This window comes from Coenobita brevimanus, chromosome 69 (assembly GCF_032717465.1).
Source record: "Coenobita brevimanus isolate Jiangsu-jjx chromosome 69, ASM3271746v2, whole genome shotgun sequence".
NCBI lineage: Eukaryota > Metazoa > Arthropoda > Malacostraca > Decapoda > Coenobitidae > Coenobita > Coenobita brevimanus.
In genome coordinates, this window is record NC_137022.1 from 2473579 (window position 1) to 2500765 (window position 27187).

Sequence of the window (27187 nt, forward strand, 5' to 3'; positions counted from 1 at the left end):
AAAAAAAAAAAAACACCAACGGACATCGTGAAATCATCAGTCACGTAGTTTTATTTATTTTGGAGTTGTTGTGCATGTTTGGCAATTTTAGGTCATTCAGTCCAGGATCCAACATACAAAGTCGTGGCAACAAACACTGGTAACAAGAATGAGAACAAAACTAAGAAGAAACAAAGGAAAACCAAAAATTTTCCCTTTCCAAAATGAAAAAATGAATCACTGAATTGATGGAGTTAAGTTGCATGTGTGTTTCTTTGGTTAGTACATTTCCTAAGCAGAGGTTTGGGTGATATCCTTGTCTTAGGCGCTTGTGTGTGTGTTTATGAGCAGTTGCATATTACGCGCGAGCAAGCATAGAGAAGCAATGTTTAGGCTACTATACGTTCAGCTGAGAAATGAGCGGCCTGACGCGACCCTGCCCAGCCCAACACAACACGGACCAACAGCGATGGTTTTCAGAGGCTAATAACTTTTCTATTATGTGGGATAGACACGAGATTCTTTCAGCAGGTAGCAGATGCATTAAGTTTCGTTTTTAGCTATATGTTTTCTCATGAGACCAAAAACTCCTTGAAATCTCAGCTTTCCATGGGAATGTACCAAGGGCTTCAGTTGGCATGCTCCACTTTGAAAGATTTCTTGTTGTAACACTGTTTTCTTGCATGAATTCTAACAATTAGATACCTGATATTTTGCTCATAATATTACATGAACGTTTTTTCTATGTTTAGGGGGTGAAATCAGCTGGGGTAATTGCCCTATTTCTGGGTTTTATCATTCGATCAATAGCCAAGCGTTTACTGACATAGTTCATTGACACAGCAAGTTGGGAACAGAGAACTGAATATTGTGCGTGTGATAAATGCTACGGCGCCTCATTATATGCACACCCAGAGAGAAAACATTAAACACAAACTTTAAACACAATTATTCTTCTGTCACTGTTCAACTACCACACAAGAAATTTTGAAAGTTTACAAGATGAACTTATAATGATAGACATATGTACAAAAGCTCGCTTGCTCGTCACGTCTCACAAAACGCACTTTACTGGTAGGGTAAGGGCCAGATGCTAGCTTTATCTTCTGTATCTTTATAAATAGGTACCAGAAATCTCAAGGAAATTACGGTGCTATCCTTGTCTCAGTCGTTTTTGTTTGTGAAGCGGGTAATATATTTCGAGTAACAAGTGATGTCTCTACACTGCACCTCTCCTGCCTCAGCCTCCACCTGAACCGTCTTACCAGCCTCCTTTCCATCGTGCTTAATGTCGACAAGGGTTAATAAAGACCCTTGATAGTGACCAGCGGTGGATTTTCATACTCCGCCTTTCCCCTCCTCCTCAGCTTCCACCTCCACCTGCATCTCCTCCTCAGCTTCCACCTCCACCTGCACCTCCTCCTCAGCTTTCACCTCCACCTGCACCTCCTCATCAGCCTCCTCCTCATGATGGTTAAGTTCTACGTGGATCAGTTAATAGAGGTCTTCGAGGGTGACCACTGACGGCTTTTCATACTCTGCCTCGCCTTCCCGCTCAGCCGTCACCTCCATCTGCACAGCCTCCTCCTTGTCCTGGTTAAGTTCTACGTGGTTAGGCAGGTTCTCGAGTGATGTCTTGTTCTGGTTATCCTGTCCACAGCACCACTTCATAATCTAGAGCCGCGTTTTCGCGACGTTGAAAGTAGAGATTTTGACTAATCTTGATACTGTACTGCATACTGACTATCGTGCTGATACCAGTTTTCGATGGCACCAAAAGTCAAAACGATTTTGACTTGAGCATGACGTCAAGCTTAGCCAATGTTCCTCCCGAGGTATTTTGACTGATACTGACTTTCCATTTTGTAAACATACCCAGAGCTACCGAAGTCGAGCCAAACTAGAAAGGAAGACAGCTTATGGCCTATTGGGACGTAAGTGGTCCCGTGTAAGTTTATTTGACATGGAATAAAAATTTTGTTAGGTGACACCTGTGGTGGCACAATCTAGCAGCAACTTAAAGTTCTTCATTTAAGTCCATCGAGGCATAAAAGTGGTCCCATATAAGGTTATTTGACATGGCTTGGTACTTTTTACAGAAACTGTTTGAAACAAGAGCCTTGCCACAGGTCCCAGAGCAATTCTGCTCGTTTTTCCCTAATGCTGCCACAACGTGAGGGTCTTGAGGATTTTGACCATTTTACCTTGTGTCCAACAACAATGGTACCGGTACAGCTCCCCTTTCATTTGACGCCAAAATTTCAAGCAAAAGCTCAGTCTGGTCGGTCACATGAATAAAATATTTAATTCCTCTACTTGCAGAAAATCTCCCAAGGCAGCCGCATGACGCACGAACGAATGTTTATAGATGGCAGTAAGGTTACGGTAAAGGCAATACAATCTTGCCGACCCGTTTTCGCTACATCCACTTGAAACTAAAATATCAGTCAAAATGGATTTCAAGATGATCATGACTTGAAAATGTCACGAAAATGCGCTTTTGTATTCATCTACTGTTACAACTCAAAGTTCAAGATGCAGAGAAATTTGACCTGGTTAAAAGTGAAGAGCACAGCATCATATTCTACTAAGTTTCTGACGTACAGTAGTTAAAAACTCAAAGTGAGAAGTTGTCACATTTCATCCTATAGCTGGTTTTTCTGACAATGGGTCACTTCCACAAAGAAAATATGAGAATGTGGTTGCATGGACTTATAGCCGTTGTTATGGGTTGGGAATAAGTCCTTGGTTACCATACTGCTTTTACTCTAACATGGCCAAAATTTGCCATCCCTCCATCGAATACCACATTGTAATACTACTACGACAGTCATGAAGTGTTATAAGAAGAATGTAGAGCCATACCATTGTCTTTCTGCCACTGAGCTATGTGAAATAAGTTACGAAAGAATGAAAATCTATGCTGTGATTGAGTCAAAATTACCCTCCCAGTCTAACTACACTTGGCCAGCAATGAACTGAAAAAGGGCTCGGGATCTATACGAAGTCTGTCATGGATTGCTAATGTCTCCTTGGTTACTAATCAATTATCATCCCAGGCTGACTACACTTGGCCATAAATTAACTGAAAGGGCTAGGGAGTATTAGATGAGGCTTGTTGTACAATACGATTGTTAGAATTTGAGTTATTATACTTAAACCTTCCAGAAAAGCCATGTGGAAGTAGCTAGCACAATAATAAAAAATAATAATAATAATGATACCGGTAATAACAATAATGATACCGGTAATAATAATAACAATAATGATACCGGTAATAATAATAATAATGATACCGGTAATAATAATAATAATAATGAAAAGGCTTTAGCATACCCACCAAATTAGTATCCAGCTAAAAGCTCCCTCCAAAGTGATGGTTGTGGTTGCGCTAGTGATGGTGGTGGTATAGTAGGAATCCCGGCCGTTTGCGGGTGAGGTGTGGCCCGCACCTGTGTACAGTGTTGCCACGTTTTCTATACCGTTATCTCTCTCTCTCTCTCTCCTGGCGGGAAATGAGCCACCCTGAGTACTTTTGATTCTTTTATAAGTTATTTATAATTGTGCTTTCATTTGTTAATTTGGTTTTGTTATATTTAGTAGTAGATGGAGTGTCAAAGTTACTGTCTGCTGAGAGGTTTGTTACGTTACTGATTCATACACCCCGACGTAGTGGGGTGTGGGTGTAGGTGTGGGTGGGAGTGTGGATGTGGGTTTGTTGGGGTGGTGGTCCAGGGGGGAGGGGAAGTGTGAAGGGGGATTTGACCTGAGACACCCAGGAGGGATTAAGAAGGGAGGGAAGGGGAAGGGGGGGCTGGATTCACCTACCACGTGGTCAGTATTAGAAGAGAGAGAGAGAGAGAGAGAGAAATTACGTGTATAGATATATGTGCATCAATAGGAACAATGTATATCAGTGTGTGCAGTATGTACAAAGGAACAAATGAATACAAAGAAGGCAGTGACAGACCTCTCTCTCTCTCCTGGGTGTGTAAGTATTGCCACTCACAAGAATTACATGAATTATTTCTTTTACTTTGGATATTGGCATATTTCTTCTTTTTTCAGGCTCATTATCTTATATCCATAACTGTGATATTATTACCCACCCTAAAACTACGCTAAAAACCATTAAAAGTGACTACAATATCTTTTAGCAACACTGTACAATATGTATGCCATGTTTCTGTGTCACTGTATAAATATTTTATGCATAATAAGATTACTGTTGATTCATCCATCAAAATACACAAGTGTAAGTTTTATTCATCTTGTGATGCCTTGTACATAAATAGCTTCCGTTTCACATCGCAAGTTGGGGAAACGTGGCACCATTGTACACAGGTGCGGGCCACACCTCACCCGCAAACGGCCGGGATTCCGACTATAGTTGTAGGTGTGTACTAGTAGTGGTTGCGCTAGTGGTGGTGGTAGCTGTGGCTGCGCTAGTGGTGGTTGTAGGCCGCAACAGGTAAATGCCTTGAAGCCGGTGTGGCAAATTTTTCGATTTCAATGTCATGCTGTTTTTCGCCATCATGCTGAAAACAAAAGAAAAAAATTCCTTATAAGCCATCACGTCGAAAACCCATAAAAAACATCAACACAAATATCCATAAATATATCAAAAACAAACTCAACACCGAAAACCTGAACTTCACACTGACTTCCATCTCCGCACACACACACACACACACACACACACAGACGCCACCCAAACTCCACACAGTTTTGCTGCCCTGTTGTCAGTTATTACGATTTCGGTTATCTGAGTAGGCTTTATAAGTACTCAGGAATGTTTAGAGCACAAATTATGATCAATATTATCTTCAGAAAAGCACTTGGTGAGAAGAAAAAGGAAAAGGTCTTACCAACTCTGTACACAACCTTACCATGTCAGAGCTCAAGCCAGACTAACCCACCACGAGGCACGAGCCGGAGAATTCCTCCTCCCTCCCTCACCTAGTTCTCACCCCCCCTCCACCAACTTGCCTGTTTCCTCCACCTCCTTTCACACCTCTTCTTCCTCCTCTCCTTCATTCCTGCACTCCCCTCCCTCTCTCCTTTTTTCCTTTCCTCTCCTTGTCCTTCCACCTCTCGTCCTTCTTCCCTCCACCTCTACCCTGTCCCTGAAAAATAAGCTTCCTCCATTCCCCCTCCCTCCTCCTTCCTCCCCTTAACCCCCCTCCCCCATCTCTCCCCTCTCGTTCGTTCAATATCTGTCTTTCTAAAATGTTCGATATTTTTTATGGACATATTTACACACACACACACACACAGATATGGAAAAAGAGGTGATAAAGACGTAAGGAAATTCAGTTTCCCAAATAGAGCAATTGATCAGTGGAATGCACTACCGAATGAAATAGGGTATGCCACAACAATAAATTTAAGGATATGTATGATAAAAGTGATGTAACATAGGACAGTACGAACTTAACTCATTCCTGTTATGATATAATTAGTAACACACACACACACACACACACACACGTTCAGGGAGAATAATTTTTTTTTAGCACTTTTTGAGGTATAGTACAAATTTTAGCACTTTTAGGACTTAGCACTTTTTGAGTATAAAGTACAATTGTTAGTACTTTTTTGAGGTTGAGTAAAATTTTTAGTACATTTTGAGGTAGAGTACAAGTTTAGCACTTTTTGAGGTAGAGTACAATTATTAGCACATTTAGCACTTTTGAGGTAGATTACTAGTTGAGCACTTTTAGCACTTTTTGAGGTACAGTACAATTTTTAGTACTTTTTGAGGCAGAGTACAAGTTTAGCACTTTTTGAGGTAGAGTACAATTTTTAGCACTTTTTGAGGTACAGTACAATTTTTAGCACTTTTTGAGGCAGAGTACAAGTTTAGCACTTTTTGAGGCAGAGTACAATTTTTAGCACTTTTTGAGGTAGAGTACAATTTTCAGTACATACGTACAGTACAATCTTTAGCACTTTTTGATGTACAGTACAATCTTTAGCACTTTCTTTAGTTCTAAAAGCGCGCTTAGAGTTGACCTAGCTTTCTGAAATTTTCCATGCAGGTCATAGAGGTCAAGGAAGGTCAAGGGATTGTTGAATAAAATGGGTTTGGGTTTGTAAATAAAGTGATTTGCGGAAGGCGCCGAATTCCACGTTCCGACCTTTTGAGCGGATGAATTTTCCTGATGATGATGATGATGATGATGATGATGATGATGATGATTATTATTATCATTATTACAAGTTGTTTTTCTTTACTAGAACTGTAATATAAACAAATATGTATCTCCCAACGGAAAATGTGACGCTAATACTTACAATGCAAAGATATGAGGCGTGATAAAAATATGTTAGAGTCACAGTGAGAGGCGCTTTGTAATCTGCTTTCTCCCCCTCCCCCCTCCACCACACACCTCCCCCCTCCACTCCTAACCGTCATCCACTACAACCTCCCCCTGTACTCTTTTGCACTCCCCAACCACCCACCCTAGCCCCCACCCCTCCCCAGGCATCCTTCCTTCCCCTCCCTTCCCTCCTATTCACCCCCTCCTCATCCCCACAACTTTATCTCTTCCACTGTCACTGCCTCCACCTCCCCCTGCCCTCCTCCCTCCCACCCCTCCATCACCACACCACACCCACACTCTCCTCCACACCCAAGCTTTGACCCTGTACCCTAAACTGTATCCTCCCCTCTCCCCGCCTCTCCCCCTGGCACTCCCCATCACCCCGTCAAGGGCACAGGCCAATAAAGTCCTCAGTGGCAACCTCTCGTGTCGCGTCAGTGCCTCTTTCACTCTCGCAGCGACAGTGTCCACCTCCCCCTCTGGCTCTCAGCGTAAGTACAACCTCTAGCAGTACTAACAGCGCGTAAGTACAACCACTAGCAGTACTAACTCGGATACTTACAGATCGACATCACCGTTAGTATGAATGTCACCTGCTACTGACATGATGTGCGTGTAACTTGTAATTTGATACAATGTTATGACCGCTCGTGACTGCTGAACCACCATGACTCAGCGACACCATTTATGCCTCCTTCATCATGACTACAGCATCGTCTTAAGCCCCAGCCCCCCTACATGGAGGGAAGGGGCTCAGAGACACCAACAGGAAAGCACAAAGGTGGAACTATCAAAACAGCGATCAGGAATTACAGAACGCACATCCTGCGACTCATTAACACAAAACTGAAATTCTAGGGTCTATTTAGCCAGAGAAGCGCGCCACACCAAACTGCGCTGCTGTGAGACAGAACCACTTAAAAGAAAGAAAGAAAGAAAGATGGAGAGAGAGAGAAGGAAAGGATGACAGAATGAATGAATGAAAGATAGATAGATAGACAGATAGAAAGAAAGAAGGAATGAAGGAGAGAGAGAATGAAAGAAAAATAGATGCACAGAAAGACAGAAGGAATGAAGGAAAGAAAGAATTAAAGAAGGAAGAATAGATACACAGAAAGAAGGAAAGAAAGAAAGAAAGAGAAAGTGATGTAGCCTTCGTCATGCATATCTCCTTACCTACCTCATCCAGCCACTTCCTCCCATCACTCAAACAGATGCACAGTCACTGCAAAACCCAGTGAGAGAGTCTTTGTGAATTGGAACACAGAGGAGAGCAAACAGTAACACTTCTACTTGTCTCATCGCGTCCATGTGTGGCAGAGAAAACTATAGCTGTGGTATCTTTTTTATGGGAAGAAGATAGAGAAATTTAAGAATGTTCCCCTACCCACCAGTCCTTCCATCAGAGGTGTGACACTGATGTAAAGGTATGACACTGATATCATCCTAAAATAAACACAAAAACACATGACAGTTTCCAAGACTCATGTACAGTCGCCAAACTTTCCACCTGGGCCACCCAGCCGCGAGAGGTGGGTCACGGGTGCTGGCAACAGTGTATCTGTTTGTTCGTGTGTACTGTACAGTTGGAGAAATTTCCGCGCGGGACACAGCATAGAAGGCTGCAGGAGCGGCAAATAATTTGATCTGGTAACAGTGTTGGGGTAAAGGTGGGCTAGGACGTGCGGGGTAGGTGAAGGATTAGGGGGGTAGTGGGGGGTAGCTGCGTGGTGGGAGGGGTGGGACGTGAGGGATGGGGGGGGTAGTGGGAGTAACTGTGTGTTGGGGGGGATGGGAGTGGGGATAGCGGAGTGTTGAGGAGAGACTTCGTAGCCATTTAATGTCGTAACATAATATGCTTAGATTTTAAATGAATGAGTTTTTATGGTAAGGGAACACACGAAGTAGCAACAAGCTGTAAAGTGATGGTTCATGACATGATGAAAATTGGTCAGTTCAGTGATCATGCAAGGCTGATATAAACACACAGACATCACCAACACGTAACCTGATATAATGACTCGCCCCCCTTCGGTATCTATAACATCCCTGTTGTAACACAAACTAATATCAGACGTTTACCTCAGATACGTCTCAGAAAAGTTGCTCATACATTATTAACTATAACGTAGATATGTAGTGTATAGAAAATAAAATATATGAAATATTCCATTTCTTCGTAGTTTCAGTCAACTGTCAGGATTTTTTACCCCAAAGGCATTAAAGTATGTCAGATTTTAAGACAACTGCATCTTTGTTAGCTGTCAATGTGAATATGATATATTTCCTAAATCGTAAGCACATGCTGGCTGCTTGTCAACTAATTTAAGCATACACCAGACCTAGATCTTTTCACGTCAATCAATAGCGTCTGCGTGTGTGTGTGTGTGTGTTGTGCAGTGTATAATACTGGGCCTCTCGCTGTCTAACTCTCTTCCTTAATCTCACAGAGACTCATAAGTAGGCTTAGGATAATCATGGCTTTACATATGTACATATGCAAATGCATATTCTAGCCATTCATGAGCGTAAGTGCATATTCCTCTTTTTTTTTTTTGTTTATACGACATATTCTTTGAAATTTCCTGAGTATTATAATAACTTTTTCAACCTGTAATAATATTTAAAGTCATATTATCCATCCGATCATACTGAATTACATACTGCTTGATTGGCTGTGTTTGGGAAGGCCGTGACTTGATGGTCAGTAGACAACAGCTGAATGAGATGGATTCGTGTATCACCACTTGACTCACCAGAATCTGAGACGCATGCATGGCCTGTGACTTATCTATCTATCTATCTATCTATCTATCTATCTATCTATCTATCTATCTATCTATATATATATATATATATATATATAATCATTGCCTTAGTCCCTGGTGGGGTCGGCCACTTATATATGTTGTCGTCAGTAACTTGTTTGCTGCGTCCTCTTCCTCCAGGCCTAACTGCCTCATTTCTTTCTCAGGTCCATCTCTCCCCCTAATCCTTTGTCTTCCTCTCGTTCTTCTCCCTTCCACCTGACTCTTCCATGCCACCTTCACAGGATCAACTTCCCCCATCCTGGTGACATGCCCATACCACCTCAAACGTGCCTCTCCTCCACAACTGACACAACTCCTGCCTCTGCTCTGATGGCATCATTCCTCCTCCTCTCTCTCTGTGACACTTCCATCAGTCATCGCAGCATCCTCATCTGTCCTCTCCAGCTATTTCTCTTCATTTTTCCTCATTGCCCAGGTTTCTGCGCCATACAGCATACAACAGCAACTTTTGGCAGATGGCTTCAGGTCATTCCTCCATCTACCTCACGCACCCCAAAGGGGGACGCGTTCCCCAGTTTGGAAAGTGGTTTACAAGAACATTGCCCATCGAGTGCTAACCCAACATAGTCATTGGTACTGACACATTCTGTCAGTGACGTTTTTTACTCTAGGTTCAGTTAATAATATTTGTTTATCCAAACAAATTTTAGAACGCATAGTACTAGATTAATGCATAAAGTTAATTAGAAACTCATTGGAATAGAATAGTTGGGTTGGCAAACACTTCTTGTTTAAATTTAATAGGACAAATAAGTCCTTCCTTCGACCTAATTCCCAGAAAGAATTATTATTCAGCTATATTCTCCCCACCTTTGAGTTGCATGAGACAATAAGTATATGATAATGTGTGTGGACGAAGTGGCCGGAGAGGAGGTGAACTGCCTGCTAAAATCTAATGCGTTTGGTTGAGTGTGTGTAATTCACCGGGTCGGTTAGGATAACGTTTTATTTTTTTTAATGCGAGGAAGAAGGAACCAAAGGCTAAGCCCGCATGAACGTTCCGTCCAAGAAAAAAAAAAAAAACCAAATTCAAGATCCATTCATTTCGAGATGCCTAGACACACTGCGTTTGAAAGACTGGAGGTCATAGGCAGTAGGAAATACAGACAGAGGGAGACAGTTCCAGAGTTGACCTGTTGCATAAATGAAGGACTGGGAGTAACGGTTAACTCTTGCATTAGAGAGTTGGACAGAAAAGGGATGAGAGTTTATTGCTAGACGGGCGCGTAGAGATGCAAGTAGACAGTTCAGAGGAGCAGTGACCATTGAAGTAGCGATAGAAAAGAGATAAAGAGGCAACAGTGCGGCGAAGAGACAGAGGTTGAAGGGAGCCAGTAAGAGGAGCAGTGACCATTGAAGTAGCGATAGAAAAGAGATAAAGAGGCAACAGTGCGGAGAAGAGACAGAGGTTGAAGGGAGCCAGTAAGAGGAGGAGAGTTAATGAGACGAATAGCCTTTGACTCCACCCTAATATCAAAAGTGAATTGAACGTGACAACCCATGGATAGGGAACTGCTGGATATTTTTATGACATTCACCTTTAGATTCTTCAGTTAGTGGCATGGAAATTCAGTGGCTGTGTGTGTAATTCACCGGGTCGGTCAGGATCACTTGGTCGTGATCGTCAGCTTTTACCCTCCCGGAAGGGAGCTGAGAGCTCATATAGTCCGATCTAAGGGCAAGGCTGTGACCTTCACACACACACACACACACACACACACACACACACACACACACACACACACACACACACACACACACACACACACACACACACACACACACCCGTCCCCTTGCTCAAGGGGGACAGTAACCACCCACTTCATCAGTGAAACTTTTCGCAACCTGAGCGAGGCGCGAACTCCCGTCCACCAGTTGACAAACGAGAACTTTACAACTGCACCAGCGAGCAGTGTGCGTGTGTGTGTGTGTGTGTGTGTGTGTGTGTGTGTGTATGTGTGTGTGTGTGTGTGTGTGTGTGTGTGTGTGTGTGTGTGTGTGTGTGTGTGTGTATATGTATATGTATGTGTATGTGTATATGTATATGTATGTATATAGATAGAGAGAGATAGATGTGTATGTGTGTGTGTTTTTCTGTATGTGTGTGTGTTTTTGTGTATGTGTGTGTGTGTGTGTGTGTGTTTGAGTATGTGTATATGTATATGTATGTGTATGTGTATATGTATATGTATGTATATAGATAGAGAGATAGATGTGTATGTGTGTGTGTTTTTGTGTGTGTATATATATATATATATATATATATATATATATATATATATATATATATATATATATATATATATGTGTGTGTGTGTGTGTGTGTGTGTGTGTGTGTGTGTGTGTGTGTGTGTGTGTGTGTGTGTGTGTGTGTGTGTGTGTGTGTGTGTGTGTGTGTGTGTGTGTGTGTGTGTGTGTGTGTGTGTGTGTGTGTGTGTGTGTGTGTGTGTGTGTGTGTGTGTGTGTGTGTGTTACAGCAACTTCACGTATTCCACAGCCATTTAATTCACTCCTGCTTCTTCTTCCTCAGGTAAAGGATCAGGATGATGGCGACATGGGTGTTGCTGGTGACGGTGGTGGTGACGCTGTGGTTATACTCAAAGTGGCGTCACAACTACTGGGCAAGGAGCGGCGTACCATCCACCCCCGCCCTGCCCCTCCTCGGCCACCTCCACCTCATCATGTCCCCCTTGAAGAAACGCTGGCTCGTCCTTGATAAAGTGAGAGAGATGTTGACTCCCACACACACTTGATAGCTCTCCAGTGTGTGTGTGTGAGAGAGAGAGAGAGAGAGAGAGAGAGAGAGAGAGAGAGAGAGAGAGAGAGAGAGAGAGAGAGAGAGAGAGAGAGAGAGAGAGAGAGATTTAACTCCTACAAACACTTGATTACTCTCCAAAGATGGGGTTATTTTTCTCACAAACTGACTCTTATTTACCAGTTCTGTCCATCTGTCTATCTTATCTATTGCCAGACGCCTTAATCCCGTAAGGGGTGGCCACAAACAAATCGCCTCCATGTCGGCCTGTTCCCGCCGCCATTTCATTGTGCGTTTATCATTTCAGTTCTTATAAAATAGGCAGATACATTACACAGAATGCAAAATAAAGTTCCCAGCATGCTTGCTTGCGTCGGTCTTGGTCACTTGATGGCGGTTCTACATGCTGCTCGATCTCTGGCAGCCTCCCTTTTCAGTTCCTTATCCCTTAGGTCACACTCAATGACCTCATCCCAGGTCTTTCTCGGTCTACCTCTCGCAACCCTAATCCTAAAGTTAATACTTGTCACTTTCTGCACCCAACTGTCATGCTTATCCTCTCCACACGCCTAAACCACCTCAGTCTACCCCTCCTCATCATAACACCAATACACTCCAGTCCAAACAAAAGACACCAGTACACTCCAGTCCCATCACAACACCAATACACTCCAGTCCCATCACAACACCAATACACTCCAGTCCCATCACAACACCAATACACTCCAGTCCCATCACAACACCAATGCACTCTCGTCCCATCACAACACCAATACACTCTAGTCCCATCACAACACCAATACACTCCCGTCCCATCCTAGTCCTGAACTCTTCCATTGTAAACCCAGCCCCCAAGGCCTTGCACTCTGGGACGCACTGCACATCCACCTAATTACTGTCAATTGTGTACGTCTGAACCTGCGAATATCCTCTTCCTTTACTGTCCGGGTCTCGCTACCATACAGCATTGCACTCCTAACACGTGTGTGTGTGTGTATGTGTGTGTGTGTGTGTGTGTGTGTGTGTGTGTGTGTGTGTGTGTGTGTGTGTGTGTGTGTGTGTGTGTGTGTGTGTCTGTGTGTTTGTGTGTGTGTGTGTCTGTCTGTCTGTGTGTGTGTGTGTGTGTGTGTGTGTGTGTGTGTGTGTGTGTGTGTGTGTGTGTGTGTGTGTGTGTGTGTGTGTGTGATTATCATAAACTCAAATTGTGTATCATTAACAGTGAGTGACTTAACCTGTTCACCTTCAAGTCCATACAAGCCTTCTTTTTCTCCACACACACACACACACACACACACACACACACACACACACACACACACACACACACACACACACACACACACACACACACACACACACACACACACACAAGGAGGACCTAAAGGACTGGCCAATATTACAACCTTTCTATTATAAAGTAAAGACAGTCATAAGTCAATGTTAAGAGACAGATTGACAAATGAGGAAGTGAAGGAGCGTTGTGGTGTGGATGTGGATGTGATAGGAAGCGTTAGGAGAAACACACTGAGGTGGTTTGGCCATGTGGAGAGGATGGAGAGCGAGAGACTGACGAGGAGAGTGTATGTAAGTGAGGTGCATGTGGAGTTACATGGAGAGACAGACCGATAAACGAGGAAGTGAAGGAGCGTTGTGGTGTGGATGTGGATGTGATAGGAAGCGTTAGGAGAAACACACTGAGGTGGTTTGGCCATGTGGAGAGGATGGAGAGCGAGAGACTGACGTGGAGAGTGTATATGAGTGAGGTGGAGGGGGGGGAGGGAGGGGGAGGCCAAGGATGAGATGGAGGGATGGAATGGAGAGGTATATGAGAGAAGGGGTGTGTGAGCTGGGAGCAGGGCAGTGAAATGGTGGGGGACAGGGCGACATGAAGGCAATTTGTTTGTGGCCACTCCTTACGCGATTAAGGTGTCTGGCAATAGATAGATAGATAGAAGAATGATGAGTGAATCCATTACTTTGTGTTTGGCTGAGCTGACCTGTTTCCTTGCTATCATCATATATTTCTTTCACTGCACGTATATGAACCACCAAACTTCCTAGATTTACCAGCTGGTTAGCTCTTTCACAGTACATACCAGCTGGCTACCTCTTTCACAGTACATACCAGCTGGCTACCTCTTTCACAGTACATACCAGCTGGCTACCTCTCTCACAGTACATACCAGCTGGCTACCTCTTTCACAGTACACACCAGCTGGCTACCTCTTTCACAGTACATACCAGCTGGCTACCTCTTTCACAGTACATACCAGCTGGCTACCTCTTCCACAGCACTTAGAATCACCAAACTTCCTAGAATTCCCATCTGTCTACCACTTTAGAGTTGAGAAAAGTGTGTAAGACAAGGTTTGCAAAATCTATGTAGGGTTAGCTTATTCCATAATATCTCTTCTGTATCCTGTCTGCTCCCACTGACAGCACCTCTCTTCTGTCAAGTCCTTTCAGTACAATCTTTTTACCTTTAACTACCACCAAATGCATATTCTATCGTGCCTATGTTAAGAATTTGTTTACAAGTGATAATCAGCTGCAGGAAAAGATCTTAACTTCATGAGAAATAACAAGTCTAAACACAGGCATAATTACGCCGTTGCAACCCTCCATCTGACTAAGCACATACCCCCCCACCACCTCCCTGCACACCTAACCAAGCAAATAATGCCTCCCCCCACTCTTATCTTTCAAAGGTGGACGTAGGGAGAATGCCCTGAGGACACACAACCTGGGACCTTCAGATTCCCTGCATGGTGGCATTGAAATCTCTGGATTTTTTTTTTCACTATTTTCAAAAAAATCTTCTTAAGGCACAGCATTCTACCCATCAGAAGGCACCAGTTCACTATAAGACACATAACTATGTAAAATTTCATGACTCTATACTGAATACTTTCTGAGTTCTGGCCCGGAAACGAAAATTCTACGCCCGGCCAGCCACCCATGTCTACAGCCGGACACCTACTGATCCCAGTGATAACAACACCCTCCTCTGACTCTGTAAGGTGGAGGGTAAAAGGGAAGTTACTTATCACAGCTACTTATTTTCAGAAAGATTGATCAAGATTTTTTTTCCTCATTCCAGGGAAGCTTCTGGTGTATGGGATGTTATATAAATACTTTTGTGTACTTAAGTAACTATCATACTTTACTGGGGCTGAAACTATCATAGTTTACTTCATTTCAGATGTACCACACCTACAAGAACAGTCCCTACTTTGGCCTGTATGAGGGCTTCACTCCCGTGCTGACAGTGTGTGACCCGGACGTACTTAAGAACATATACATAAAAGACTTTGATCATTTCGTGAACAGGCGGCCCTTTGGTACGAACCAATCCGGCAGCTACATGAGTCAGATGCTGGGAAGTAAGAATGATCAGGAGTGGAAGGACTTACGTGCTGTCCTGTCCCCAACATTCACCAGTGGGAAGATGAAAAGCATGTTCCCGCTCATGTGTGGACTCGCTGACACATTTGTATCTTCCTGCCTGAAAGATGCACAAAAGAATCCGTCTGTTGACATGAAGAACAAAGCTGGACGGTTCACCATGGATACTATCGCATCTTGTGCTTTTGGCATAGAGTGCAACTCTCTCACACAAGAAAAACCTGTTTTTGCTCAAAAAGCAGAAACCTTTTTTGCTATAACTCCACTAATGATATTGAGGTTTCTCATGATGATGCACTTCCCACGACCGTTCAATGCTTTGGGCTTCAAGGAGGATGTAGAGGAGATTGGGTTCTTCCGGAGTGTAGCGGAGGAGACCATCAGGGCCCGCAAAGCCGGAGAAAAGAGGGGGGACTTTCTTGACCTTTTGCTGGAGGCGCAGGCTGAAGACTCTGACACCACCACTGCCTCCCCTAAGCACGGTGATTAACCTTTGCCTTTTATTACTACATTGTCTGAAAGGCTTTTGATCGAGTCTGGCATAGATCTTTAATTTCCAAACTGCCCTCTTAAGGTTTCTATCCTTCTATCTGTGCCTTTTTCTTTAGCTTCCTTTCTGGTCGTTCTAGAGCTGCTGCTGTAGACGGCCATCGTTCTTCTCCTAGAGTTATCAGTATTGGTGTTCCTCAGGGCTCTCTCCTATCACCAGCTCTCTTCTTGTTCATCAGCGACCTTCTAAGCTGTACATCTAACCCTATCAACTCATACGCTAATGATTCCACCCTTCACCTTTCCATTTGCTTGCCACAGCATCCATCTCAGCAATTACTTCAACAAACAAAGGATGAGGCTATGGCACACCTAGTGTCTAACTTGGCTCATATCACTGATTGGGGTAAAAGTAATCTTGTTGTTTTCGGTGCATCAAAAACTCAATTCTTACACAACTACCAACCCGACAAAATCTTCCAGAGGAGTACCCTCTAATTTTCAACAACATCCTGCTTAATCCTGCATTATCTTTAAACATACTTGGGGTATCATTCTCACGGGATTTATCATGAAAAGAACATATTACCTCTCTCATAAAATCTGCTCCCAAGAGATTAGGTGTGCTAGGCCGACTCTCTACCTTCTTTACCCCTGCACAAATGGGAGAAATGGAGTTCCCCCGAGCTAAGCCCTGTATTGGACTATATAGCCCCGCTAGGGTTACAGGAGCGAGCTACCACTCCCGGCACGGCACCCTGGGCGAGGCTCGAACTCGCAATCCCCCGATTACGAGTCCAGCGTGCTACCACTGTGCTACCGCGCCCCCCTTACCCCCGCACAGTTGCTGACTTTATACATGGGTTTTATTCCCTCCTGTGTAGAGTACAACTCTCATGTGTGGGCAGGCTCCCCACATACAGCCCTTCTTAACAGGGTGGAGTCAAAAGCTTTTCATCTCATCAACTCTCCTCCTCTTACTGGCTCCCTTCAGCCTCAGTCTCTTCACCGCACTGTTGCATCATTATTTTCTTTCACTACTTCAATGGTCACTGCTCCTCTGAACTGTTTGCTTGCATCCCTTCTCTACTACTGTGGGGACATTGCACCCGTCTAGCAACAAACTCTCAGCCCTTTTCTGTCCAACTCTCTAATGCAAGAGTTAACCGTTACTCCCAGTCCTTCATGTATGCAACAAGTCAGCTCTGGAACTGTCTCCCTCTGTCTGTATTTCCTACTTCCTATGCTCTCCAGTCTTTCAAACGCAGTGTGTCCAGGCATCTCAAAGTGAATGGATCTTGAATTTGGCTCTCTTTTGTATTGTTTTTGTTTTTTTCTTGGAAGGAACGGTTTGCAGGCTCCTGGCCTATGGCTCCTCCTTCCTTGCATAAAAAAAAGTCTCTTCATAGGTCATTTTGCTATACCATATCTGTGATAGTTTCATCTGCGGTGCAAGTGATGTAATCAGGAGTACACTAGGACCATGAAAGTGAGGTCCCAGGTTTGATTCCCGGGCCAATGCTGTGATTTTTGTCCAGGGTCTATTTCGTCCTGTCCTATTCCTACGTAGAGCTGAAATAGGGACCACATAGGGACCTGCATGGTAAATTTGACGATTGTGTTTCGTTGTCTGGGGAAAATTGGGACTTGATAAATCTGAATGACTCTCTTATTGGCCTTTCTGCAGCCAACGGTCATTACACCTTCTTGTTCACACTGTTATTCGTCCAAGACAAACTCTGATTTCCTAAGTTTTTGCACCCCTTTATCTTTCCCAAAATCTTTGATGTCTCTCTCTCTCTCTCTCTCTCTCTCGATTTTCTTACATTCACTCTTCATTTTCTCCTAAACCATGTCTTGCTAAATTCCATCCCCCAGATTGTCTTTAGGATTATATTAAGTAACTTATTCAAAATTGGATTATGTTAAGTAATTCACTCCAAATTGGGTTATATTTTCATCTCGTCCACCGCCAGTCCTCACCGATAAAGTGCTGGTGGCGCAGTGCATCCTGTTCCTGGTGGCTGGCTACGACACCACCGCCTCCGCTGTGTCCTTCTGCTCACACCTCCTTGCCAAGAACCCCGAGCCCCAGCAGCGCCTTCGTCAGGAACTTGAGCAGCTGGTCAAGGAGGAGGGCGAGCTGACCTACCAGGGGGTCATGGAGGCCAAGTTTCTCGAGGCCTGTGTTATGGGTGTGTATTACAACTGTGTGTGTGTTCTTACCTTACCTAATTGTTCTTACCTAATTGTATCTTTACAGGAATGAGTCAAGCTCGTACTGTCCCGTGTCTTAAACCATATTTATCGTACATATCCTTAAATTTGTGAACTGTTTTGGCACACACTATTTCATTCGGTAGTGCATTCCATTGATCAATTGCTCTGTTTGGGAAACAGAATTTCCTTACGTCTTTATCACCTCTCTTCTTATGCAGTTTTTTGCAGTGTCCTCTTGCTGATGCTTCTCCATATGTTAAGTAATCATTTATGTCTATTTTCTCCTTCCCTGATATGCACTTATATAGCATTATCATGTCACCTCTTTTCCTTCTCTCCTGTAGTGTTGGTAGATTCAGTTTATTTAGTCTTTCTTCGTAGCTTAGGTCCCTTAAGCTTGGTATCCATCTTGTACCGGCCCTTTGAACTTTTTCAATCTTGTCTATGTGTTTTTTGAGATGAAGACTCCAGACTACTGATGCATATTCCAGGGTTGGTCAAGTGAATGATGTTATTATCCTTCTTAGCATGTCTTCATTTATGTATGTGAATGCTATTCTCATATTTGCAAGCAGTGTATACATGTTCCGTACCTTCTCGCTGATGTGGTCAGCCGGAGATAGTCTGTTATTGATAATCACACCTAGGTCCTTCTCTCTTTCTGATATGTATAGGGTTTTATTTCCTACCTTATAATCCCAATCAGGTCTTTTTCCACTTTCACCAAACTTGATTACATGACACTTGTCCACATTGAATTCCATTTGCCATGTACTACTCCATTCATGAAGTTTATTTAATTCTTCTTGTAGCTCTTTACAAGAGTCTGTGTTAGTAATTCTCCTTTGTATTTTTGCATCATTTGCAAACATATTCAGATAGCTCTCATTTCCAGTGTTACTGTTTATATCATTTATATACACTAAAAACATGATTGGTGCTAGCACTGAACCCTGTGGTACTCCACTAGTCACTTCTTTCCACGATGAGTAGTTTCCTCTTAGAACTGTTCTCATTTCTCTTTTTATGAGAAAATCTTGCATCCAACAAAACAGTTTGCCTCGAATTCCTCCTTGATGGTACAGTTTCCATAGAAGTCTTTCGTGTGGTACTGTGTCAAAAGCTTTCTTGAAATCTAAGTAGATACTGTCCACCCATCCTTCTCTTTCCTGTATTGTGTATGTTACTCTGTCATAGTAGCTGAACAGATTAGTAACACAAGATTTTCCTTTTCTGAAACCAAACTGTCTTTCTGTTATCATACTGTGTTGTTCTAGATGATTTACCCAAGCTTTTCTTATAAGCTTTTCTAATACCTTGCTTACAACACTGGTCAGTGATACTGGTCGGTAGTTGAGTGGATTTTGTCTACTTCCTTTCTTGAATAAGGGGACAATATTTGCTTTTTTCCAAATATCAGGTAGTTTACCTTGACTCAAGGATTTCTTGAAAATTAAAAATAATGGTTTACTTAACTCCTTTGCACATTCTCGTAATACCCAACATGAAATTTCATCAGGACCACTTGCTTTTCCTCTGTCTAAATTACTCAACTCCTCCTATATTACTTTTTCTGCTATTTGTATATTTGGTAGTATGTGTGGACATGCTTATTCCACATAGTCCCTCTCAAAATTTTTTTGTTCTGTAAAAACTAATTGGAAATTCTCATTTAGTGCTTCACAAATATCTTTCTCTTGTGTATAAGCGATTCCCTCGTCCTTAATGGATTGTATTATATCTTTTACTTTGGTTTTGCTTCTGATGTAGCTGTAAAACAGCTTTGGTTGATCATTACTTTTATTTATTATAGCCTCCTCAAACTGTTTTTGGGCTTTCCTCCTTATTCTTGTATAATCGTTTCTTGCCTGTTTGTAATTATTATACGCCCTTTCACTATTGTGTCTTTTGTATCTATTCCACAACAAATCTCTTCTTTCTTTTGATTTTTTACATTCTGTATTGAACCATTTCTGTATTTTCTTATCTGCTTCTTTGTGCTGTGGGATGTACTTCTGGACTCCTATTTCATAAAATTCACAGATTTTTTTTATATACAATATTTAAATCTTGTTCTCTAAGCTCATTTTCCCAATTAACTTCTAAGAAATACTTCTTTAGGTCTTGATAATTTCCCTTTTTATAGTTTAGGCTCTTTTTGTAACTTTCATTGCTGTTAATTATGTCATATGCTATCCTGAAGTTGTAATATAGTACTGCATGATCGCTTTTGCCGAGTGGAGGGTGATATATTAAACTGTCAATATCATTTTCTTGCCTAGTAAATATTAGATCTAGCAATGAAGGTACATCGAGTCCTCTTTTTCTGGTGGTTTCCCTCATATGTAGCGTTAGGAAAAACTCTTGCACGAGATCCAGGAGCTTTTGGTCCCAACAGCTTTCTTGGCTAATTATATCTAGAGTATTCCAATTTATATTTGTATTAAAATCTCCAGTTAGTATAATTCTTTCCGATTTCTCTTCCATTTTATGTAGTAATGATCTTAAACTCTGAACTGTACTCTCTGCCAGGTCCTCATATTCGTCTCTTCCCCATGTGTTTGATCTGGGTGGCATGTACAAATTGGCTACAATTACTTTCCCTTCAGATGTGTTGATCTCTACTGCAATCAGTTCTACTTGTGATGGTATATCTAGTTTTGTTTCCTTGACTTTTAGATTTTTCTTAGTTAATATTATAATTCCTCCTCCTTTTTTTAAATTTCTGTCTCTTCTCCATATATTGTATTCCTCTAAGTTTAGTATGTCATTGCATATCCTTGGTGTTAATTTTGTTTCAATTAGGCATATTATTTGTGGTTCATTTTCTCTGACGTAATCATTCATCTCTAGTAATTTAGATACCATTCCATCCACACTTGAGTACATCAACTTTATCATCTTTTTTATATACTTGTCATGACATGGTTTTACAATCTTCCTCCTTTTTATTCCATCCTGTTTGTGTACCACTTTCGTACCCGCAATCCTATTACTTTGTAAAAAAATTTCTTCTCTTCTGATCTTCCCTCATTTTTTGTTTTTGCTTCCTCCCTTTTCTCTTTCAGTAATTCCAGTTCCTCTTGTGTTAGGCATCTTTTTATCCATACATTTTTGAACTCCTCTTTTTCCATAAGATTCTTTGCATTTTTTAGTATCTCCTCCACAGTGTTTACAGTCTGGAAAGTCACCTTTAAAGGTCTTGTCTTGCTTTTCTCGTATTTCCCTAACCTTTTGTGTTCCTCTATGTCTTTACTACAGATTTCCTCTGATACTTCTTTCAGTAAGCTCATTACATTTGCCATCTCCTCTTTGTCTCTTGTGATCTTGTTTTTTACTTCTTCCTCTTCTATACCAGTGATTACTATAGATTTGTTTATATCTACTGAATCTCTGACTAACTTTGGATTGTTTTGGATTATTCTTTTCACTTCCTTTTTAATGCTTTTTTCCTCCACCCTTGTTTCTAAGTCTTTCTTTACTTTCACCATTTCAGCATACGTCGTTTCCACATCATTTTTGTAGCTTTGCACAGCTTCATTCACCTGTGTTATCTTCTCCTCAATATCACTGCTCTGGTCCATAAGACTGCTTGCTTGTCTAATTGTCTCTGTGTCATTTTTGAACTCTTCCATAATACTCTCGTGATTGACTACTGTACTTGCCATTTCACTCATTTTCCTCCTAAGTGTACTCAATTCCACTATTAGTTTACATACGGTTGTGTCTTTCTTGTTGACCTCCCATCCTAGTTTTCTTATTTCTTCCTTTTGCAAGTGCATCTGCTTCTTTATTTCATCAATTTATTTTTGAAAGCCATTTCTAGTTTGTGTACGCGTTCAACCAGTCTATTATGAGTCTCCATTTCAACCAGTTCTTGGTAGAAATCACCATTTTTCTTTCTATCTTTATCCCTTTTCTTTTCCAAATTTGCTTTACCAAAGTATCTATCAATTTTGCAATACTAAAAGTACAGAGTATGTACTTACATTCCCCGTACTGCTGTAGTCTAAACAAACCTCAGCTGACTGAGCGCATCTTTTATCTTGGTTCTCTTTTCTGTTTGAACAAGTCTTGTTTAAACTTATTTTTTTTTCTCTTTTAATAATGAAAAATTATTTAGTCTAACCTGGTACAGAGCTTGACTCATATAAAGATACTAATTTAGGTAATGCCACTGGCCATGTTGGTTCGGTACGGAGCGCTGATGTCGCACGTCTGCCTCCTTTGACTCCCTCTGTGTGTGTGTGTGTGTGTGTTTGTTTGAAATCTATGCCTGTCTGGAGTGAAGAGGGCAACGTTTGTTTTGGTTGGCAAGGCAGTCATTCAGTTTTATCTAAATCAAAATCCCAGGGAGTATAGATGATACTGGAGCTGGCTTATTGACTGCTGAGATAGATAGATAGATAAATAGGCAGATAGATAGATAGGTAGACAGTATACCAAGGCATTCATGGTAATTACATTGGTTTTCCTTTTCCCTTTACAGAGGCTCTGAGGCTCTACCCCCCAGCGCTGTTCGTAGACCGGCTGTGTACTAAAGATTACAGGTGAGCACAGGTGTACATGGTGAACAGAAGGTGTACATGGTGAATAAGAGGTGTACATGGTGAACAAGAGGTGTACATGATGAACAAGAGGTGTAGATGGTGAACAAGAGGTGTACATGATGAACAAGAGGTGTAGATGGTGAACAAGAGGTTTACATGGTGAACAAGAGGTGTACATGGTGAACAAAAGGTGTACATGGTGAACAAAAGGTGTACATGGTGAACAAGAAGTGTACATGGTGAATAAGAGGTGCAGATGGTGAACAAGAGGTGCAGATGGTGAACAAGAGGTGTACATGGTGAACAAGACGTGTAGCAGTTGTAGCAGTAGTAGTAGATAGACAGATAGATAGAATGATAGATAGACCTGTAGACAGGTAGACAGACAGACAGGTATATAGTTCGTTCGTTCGTTCGTTTTTAAAGGCTCCAACATGCTTGCATGTGTCGGCCTTGGTCACATAATGGCGGCTCTCCACGCTGCACGATCCATTGCAGCCTCCCTGTTCAGTCCCTTAACCCTAAGGTCACACTTAATGACCTCGTCCCATGTCTTTCTCGGTCTACCCCTCATAACCCCACCCCCAATATTAACACTTCTCACCTTCCTCACCCAATTATCATCCCCCATCCTCTCCACATGTCCAAACCACCTCAATCTACCTCTCCTCATCACAACACCAATACACTCCAGTCCCATCCTACCTCTCAACTCTTCCAGGTGTATTCGTTTACCTTTCCCCTCACCTTTCCTCCAGCATCCCCTGAAAGAGTAGTAGTAGTAGTAGTAGTAGTAGACAGACAGGTAGATAGACAGACAGACAGACAGATGATAGATAGACATGTAGATAAAACCTTTCCACTCACCTTTCCACCAGCGTCCCCGGAACTAATTTACACCTGAAGAGGGGGAGATAGATAGACAGACAGATAGACAGGTGATAGATAGGCGTGTATAAACTGTAGGTAGACAGAAAGATAGATAGAGAGACAGATAGACAGGTGATAGATAGGCGTGTATATACTGTAGGTAGACAGAAAAATAGATAGATAGATAAACAGATACACAGGCGTATTCATTTACCTTTCCCCCAGCATTCCAGGCACCAACTTACTCTTGAAGAAGGGTGACCTGGTTCAGATTCCGGTCTGGAGTCTTCACCATGACCCCCGCTACTGGCCTGATCCCAAGCACTTCCGGCCTGACCGCTTCCTGCCGGAGAACAAGGTCAACATCAAGAGTTACACCCACATGCCCTTTGGGATGGGGCCACGGAACTGTCTAGGTGAGGTCATGTGAGGTCAGAAAAGGTCATGGGGGCAAATTAGGACATGGGGACAGAATAGGACATGGGGTCAGAATAGGACATGGGGTCAGATTAGGCTATGGGGTCAGCTTAGGACATGGGGTCAGAATAGGACATGGGGTCAGAATAGGATTTGGGGACAGAATGGGACATGGGGTCAGAATAGGACATGGGGACAGAATGGGACATGGGGTCAGAATAGGACATGGGGTCAGATTGGGACATGGGGTCAGAATAGGACATTGGGACAGAATAGGACATGGGGACAGAATGGGACATGGGGACAGAATGGGACATGGGGTCAGAATAGGACATGGGGTCAGAATAGGACATGGGGACAGAATAGGACATGGGGTCAGAATAGGACATGGGTCAGAATAGGACATGGGGTCAGAATGGGACATGGGGCCAGAATAGGACATGGGGTCAGAATGGGACATGGGGCCAAAATAGGACATGGGGTCAGAATAGGACATTGGGTCAGAATAGAACATGGGGTCAGAATAGGACATGGGGTCAGAATAGGACATGGAATCAGAATAGGACATGGGGTCAGAATAGGACATGGGGTCAGAATAGGACATGGGGTCAGAATAAGACATGGGTCAGAATAGGACATGGGGTCAGAATAGGACATGGGGGCAGAATAGGACATGGGGACACGGACATGGCTTCCCTGTGTCCTTTTTACTCTAACTTTGCCTCAGTGCTATACCCCTGTCACTTCAACTTGACTTAAAATCGCCATCTCTCCATCTTGAATGCTGAGTTGTGGCAAGATATTCTTTTTATCTATCTATCTATTGCCAGACGCCTTAATCCCGTGTGATGTGGCCACAAACAAATCGTCTCCATGTCGCCTTGTCCCTCGCCATATCGCTACCCTTTCCCCATCTCACACCAGACTGACTGACAGATACACAAATGGACAATTATGTACCATTTAAGACAGAAAAAATTGTGGCTGTTTTGAAGGAAGGAAAGGGAATCGTAAACGTGCTCTGGATTTACACCTCCGTCTTCTCCTCAGCTGAGATCCCCTAACACAGCTTTCTTGGCGATTTAGTTTTCTTGTTACAGCTTACCACTGTTTTGTTCGTTACTTATTTGCATTTTACTTATACTGATTGCATTGTTGACATAAGCGGCATATTATTATTATTATTATTATTATTATTATTATTATCATCATCATCATCATCATCATCATCACCATCATTATTATTAGTGGTAGGTGGTGGCGACCATCATCCACTCACTTGATGTAGTGCTATCTATTACTTCCTTAGCCTTTATCATTCTTTTTCTGTGCCTGCCCTCCTCTCTTCCTATTTCTCCCATCTTTCCTGTCGCTTCTTACTGCTTTTCTTTCCTTTACAGGTGGCTTTACATTGAGTGACAGGCCATATGGTTTCCTGTAAGCCAAGAAACCATTTACAACGCTGGGTGGTAACCATATAACCAAATCATACGTGATCGTTACGTGTCAACAAGTGGGTTGGTGGAGGGTTAGTGCCCCTCCCCGTAAAACAAATAACTCAAAGTCAAATGGCCACCCCTTACGGGATTATGGCGTCTGGCAATAGGTAGATAGATAGAATTATCATCAACTTCTTTCCCACATAAGGAAGGGACGAGGTAGGGTCCAGAGAGCAAAGAAAGCGAAGGCAAATGGAACACTCATTCATCATCCAAGCCCCTGGAGTCCTGTCACAGACGCATATCAGTTCCTAATTACACGGCATTTCTTCCCCAGCCATGCGGTTCGCCCTGATGGAGACCAAAGTAGCCGTGGCCAAGCTGATCCTGGCAGCTGACCTCAGGATACCGCCAGGACACGAGGATATCAAGCTGGAAAACTCACCCTTCCTGCAGAGGCCAAAGGAGGGCGTCCACATCCTCCTCACGCCCCGCAAACACGAATGAGACACGTACGGCGCTAGTCCAGTACGTTCGGGAAGCCTACCAACACCTCTTCATTACCGATTTATTTCTGATTCTGCTCCGCTCTTGTGTGTTATTCAGGAAGCTTACTAACACCTCTTCCTTACCGATTTATTTCTGGTTCTGCTCCATTACTATATTCTTGTGTGTTATTCAGGAAGCTTACTAACACTCTTCCTTACCGATTTATTTCTGGTTCTGCTCCGTTGCTATATTCTTGTGTGTTATTCAGGTATGCAGAGGTTTGATTCTGCCTTCAGTAACCCCTACACTATTAGACGTCTCCAAGGAACTAAAAATTCTGTTGTCTGTTGGTAGGAGTTGAATCCAATATACTCTCTTAGATGGAAGTTACATTTAGTTAGTGGATGTTATGGGGAAAGGTTCTAGTGCTATCCTTGTCTTAAGCATTTTACTCCAGTCACTACTTTTTTATTTCATCCTTGCTCTCCCCATATATTATTAAAAGAGAAATTTCTTGTTGTAAATCGAAGTCTGCCTGGCAAGAAATGCACACCGACTGCACGTAAATGACTGCCCTTTTGCTGTTTGTCTCAGGTACCATACAGCCTTCACGTTGGGTCTGTGTTTTTGTGTTATATGTGTTCTTCAGTGCTGCATGTGTGTTATATTGTGTGGGTCTATTTCACAAGCTGGGCACTTTTCATCTAAGCTGGTAACTGAGGAAGACTGGGTGATTTCAATGAGCTAAGCCTGACTGGGTACACTCGACCAGCACTATTTACGGATACCTCTGATGGGTGGATGCCTGGAGGGAGGGACTTGTAACACTATACTCCATTTCACCGACTCTGGCACCATCAGTGATGTCCTCAACACCTGTAGCATTGATAAGGGTCTCCAGTAGAGGATATACCTTTTTGTATTGTCTTTTCTATTGGTTCTCAAGGTAATAAGTACAAGTTCACTTAGTGCAAATGATTTATATGAACACTATAGGCGTTGAGGACATCACTGATGGTGCCAGACTTGGTGAAATGGAGTATAGTGTTGTGAATGAGGTGTTGTATTGCCTACTGTGCGTAATGAGTGTGTAGGTGTTTCATCATAAGTGTCTGGGGATGTTATTGCAGAGGATCTAGTAATGTTTATGTGGTTACTGTGTCATGTACCTAGTTGTACTGTGTTGCTCACTCATATACTGTAATGATAGTGTTGTATTACCACAGACTACCGTGTATTAATGTGTGACTTAAGATATTCTCTATCAGGGAAGAATTCAGGTTCAATGTGTGAGCTGTGGGAGTGGTTTTAGTGCAGTCAGTCATGATGTATAAAGTGTTGTTCTGTATGCCTTGTAAAGAATTATAGAGGGTGTTAGGACATCACTGGTCTAATAAACTAAATGTATTGTAAGGAG

The 27187-nt window shown here is 42.5% G+C and overlaps 1 protein-coding gene across 1 annotated transcript; it reads left to right on the forward strand.

Moving 5' to 3' along the window:
- Positions 1–11679: 11679 nt before the first annotated feature.
- On the forward strand, positions 11680–25788 carry LOC145406076 (cytochrome P450 3A11-like). Its single transcript, XM_080277261.1, has 6 exons — positions 11680–11856; positions 15094–15778; positions 17762–17980; positions 22495–22555; positions 23651–23841; positions 25619–25788. The coding sequence occupies exons 1-6, from the start codon at positions 11680–11682 to the stop codon at positions 25786–25788; spliced, it is 1503 nt and encodes a 500-aa protein (XP_080133387.1).
- Positions 25789–27187: the final 1399 nt, after the last annotated feature.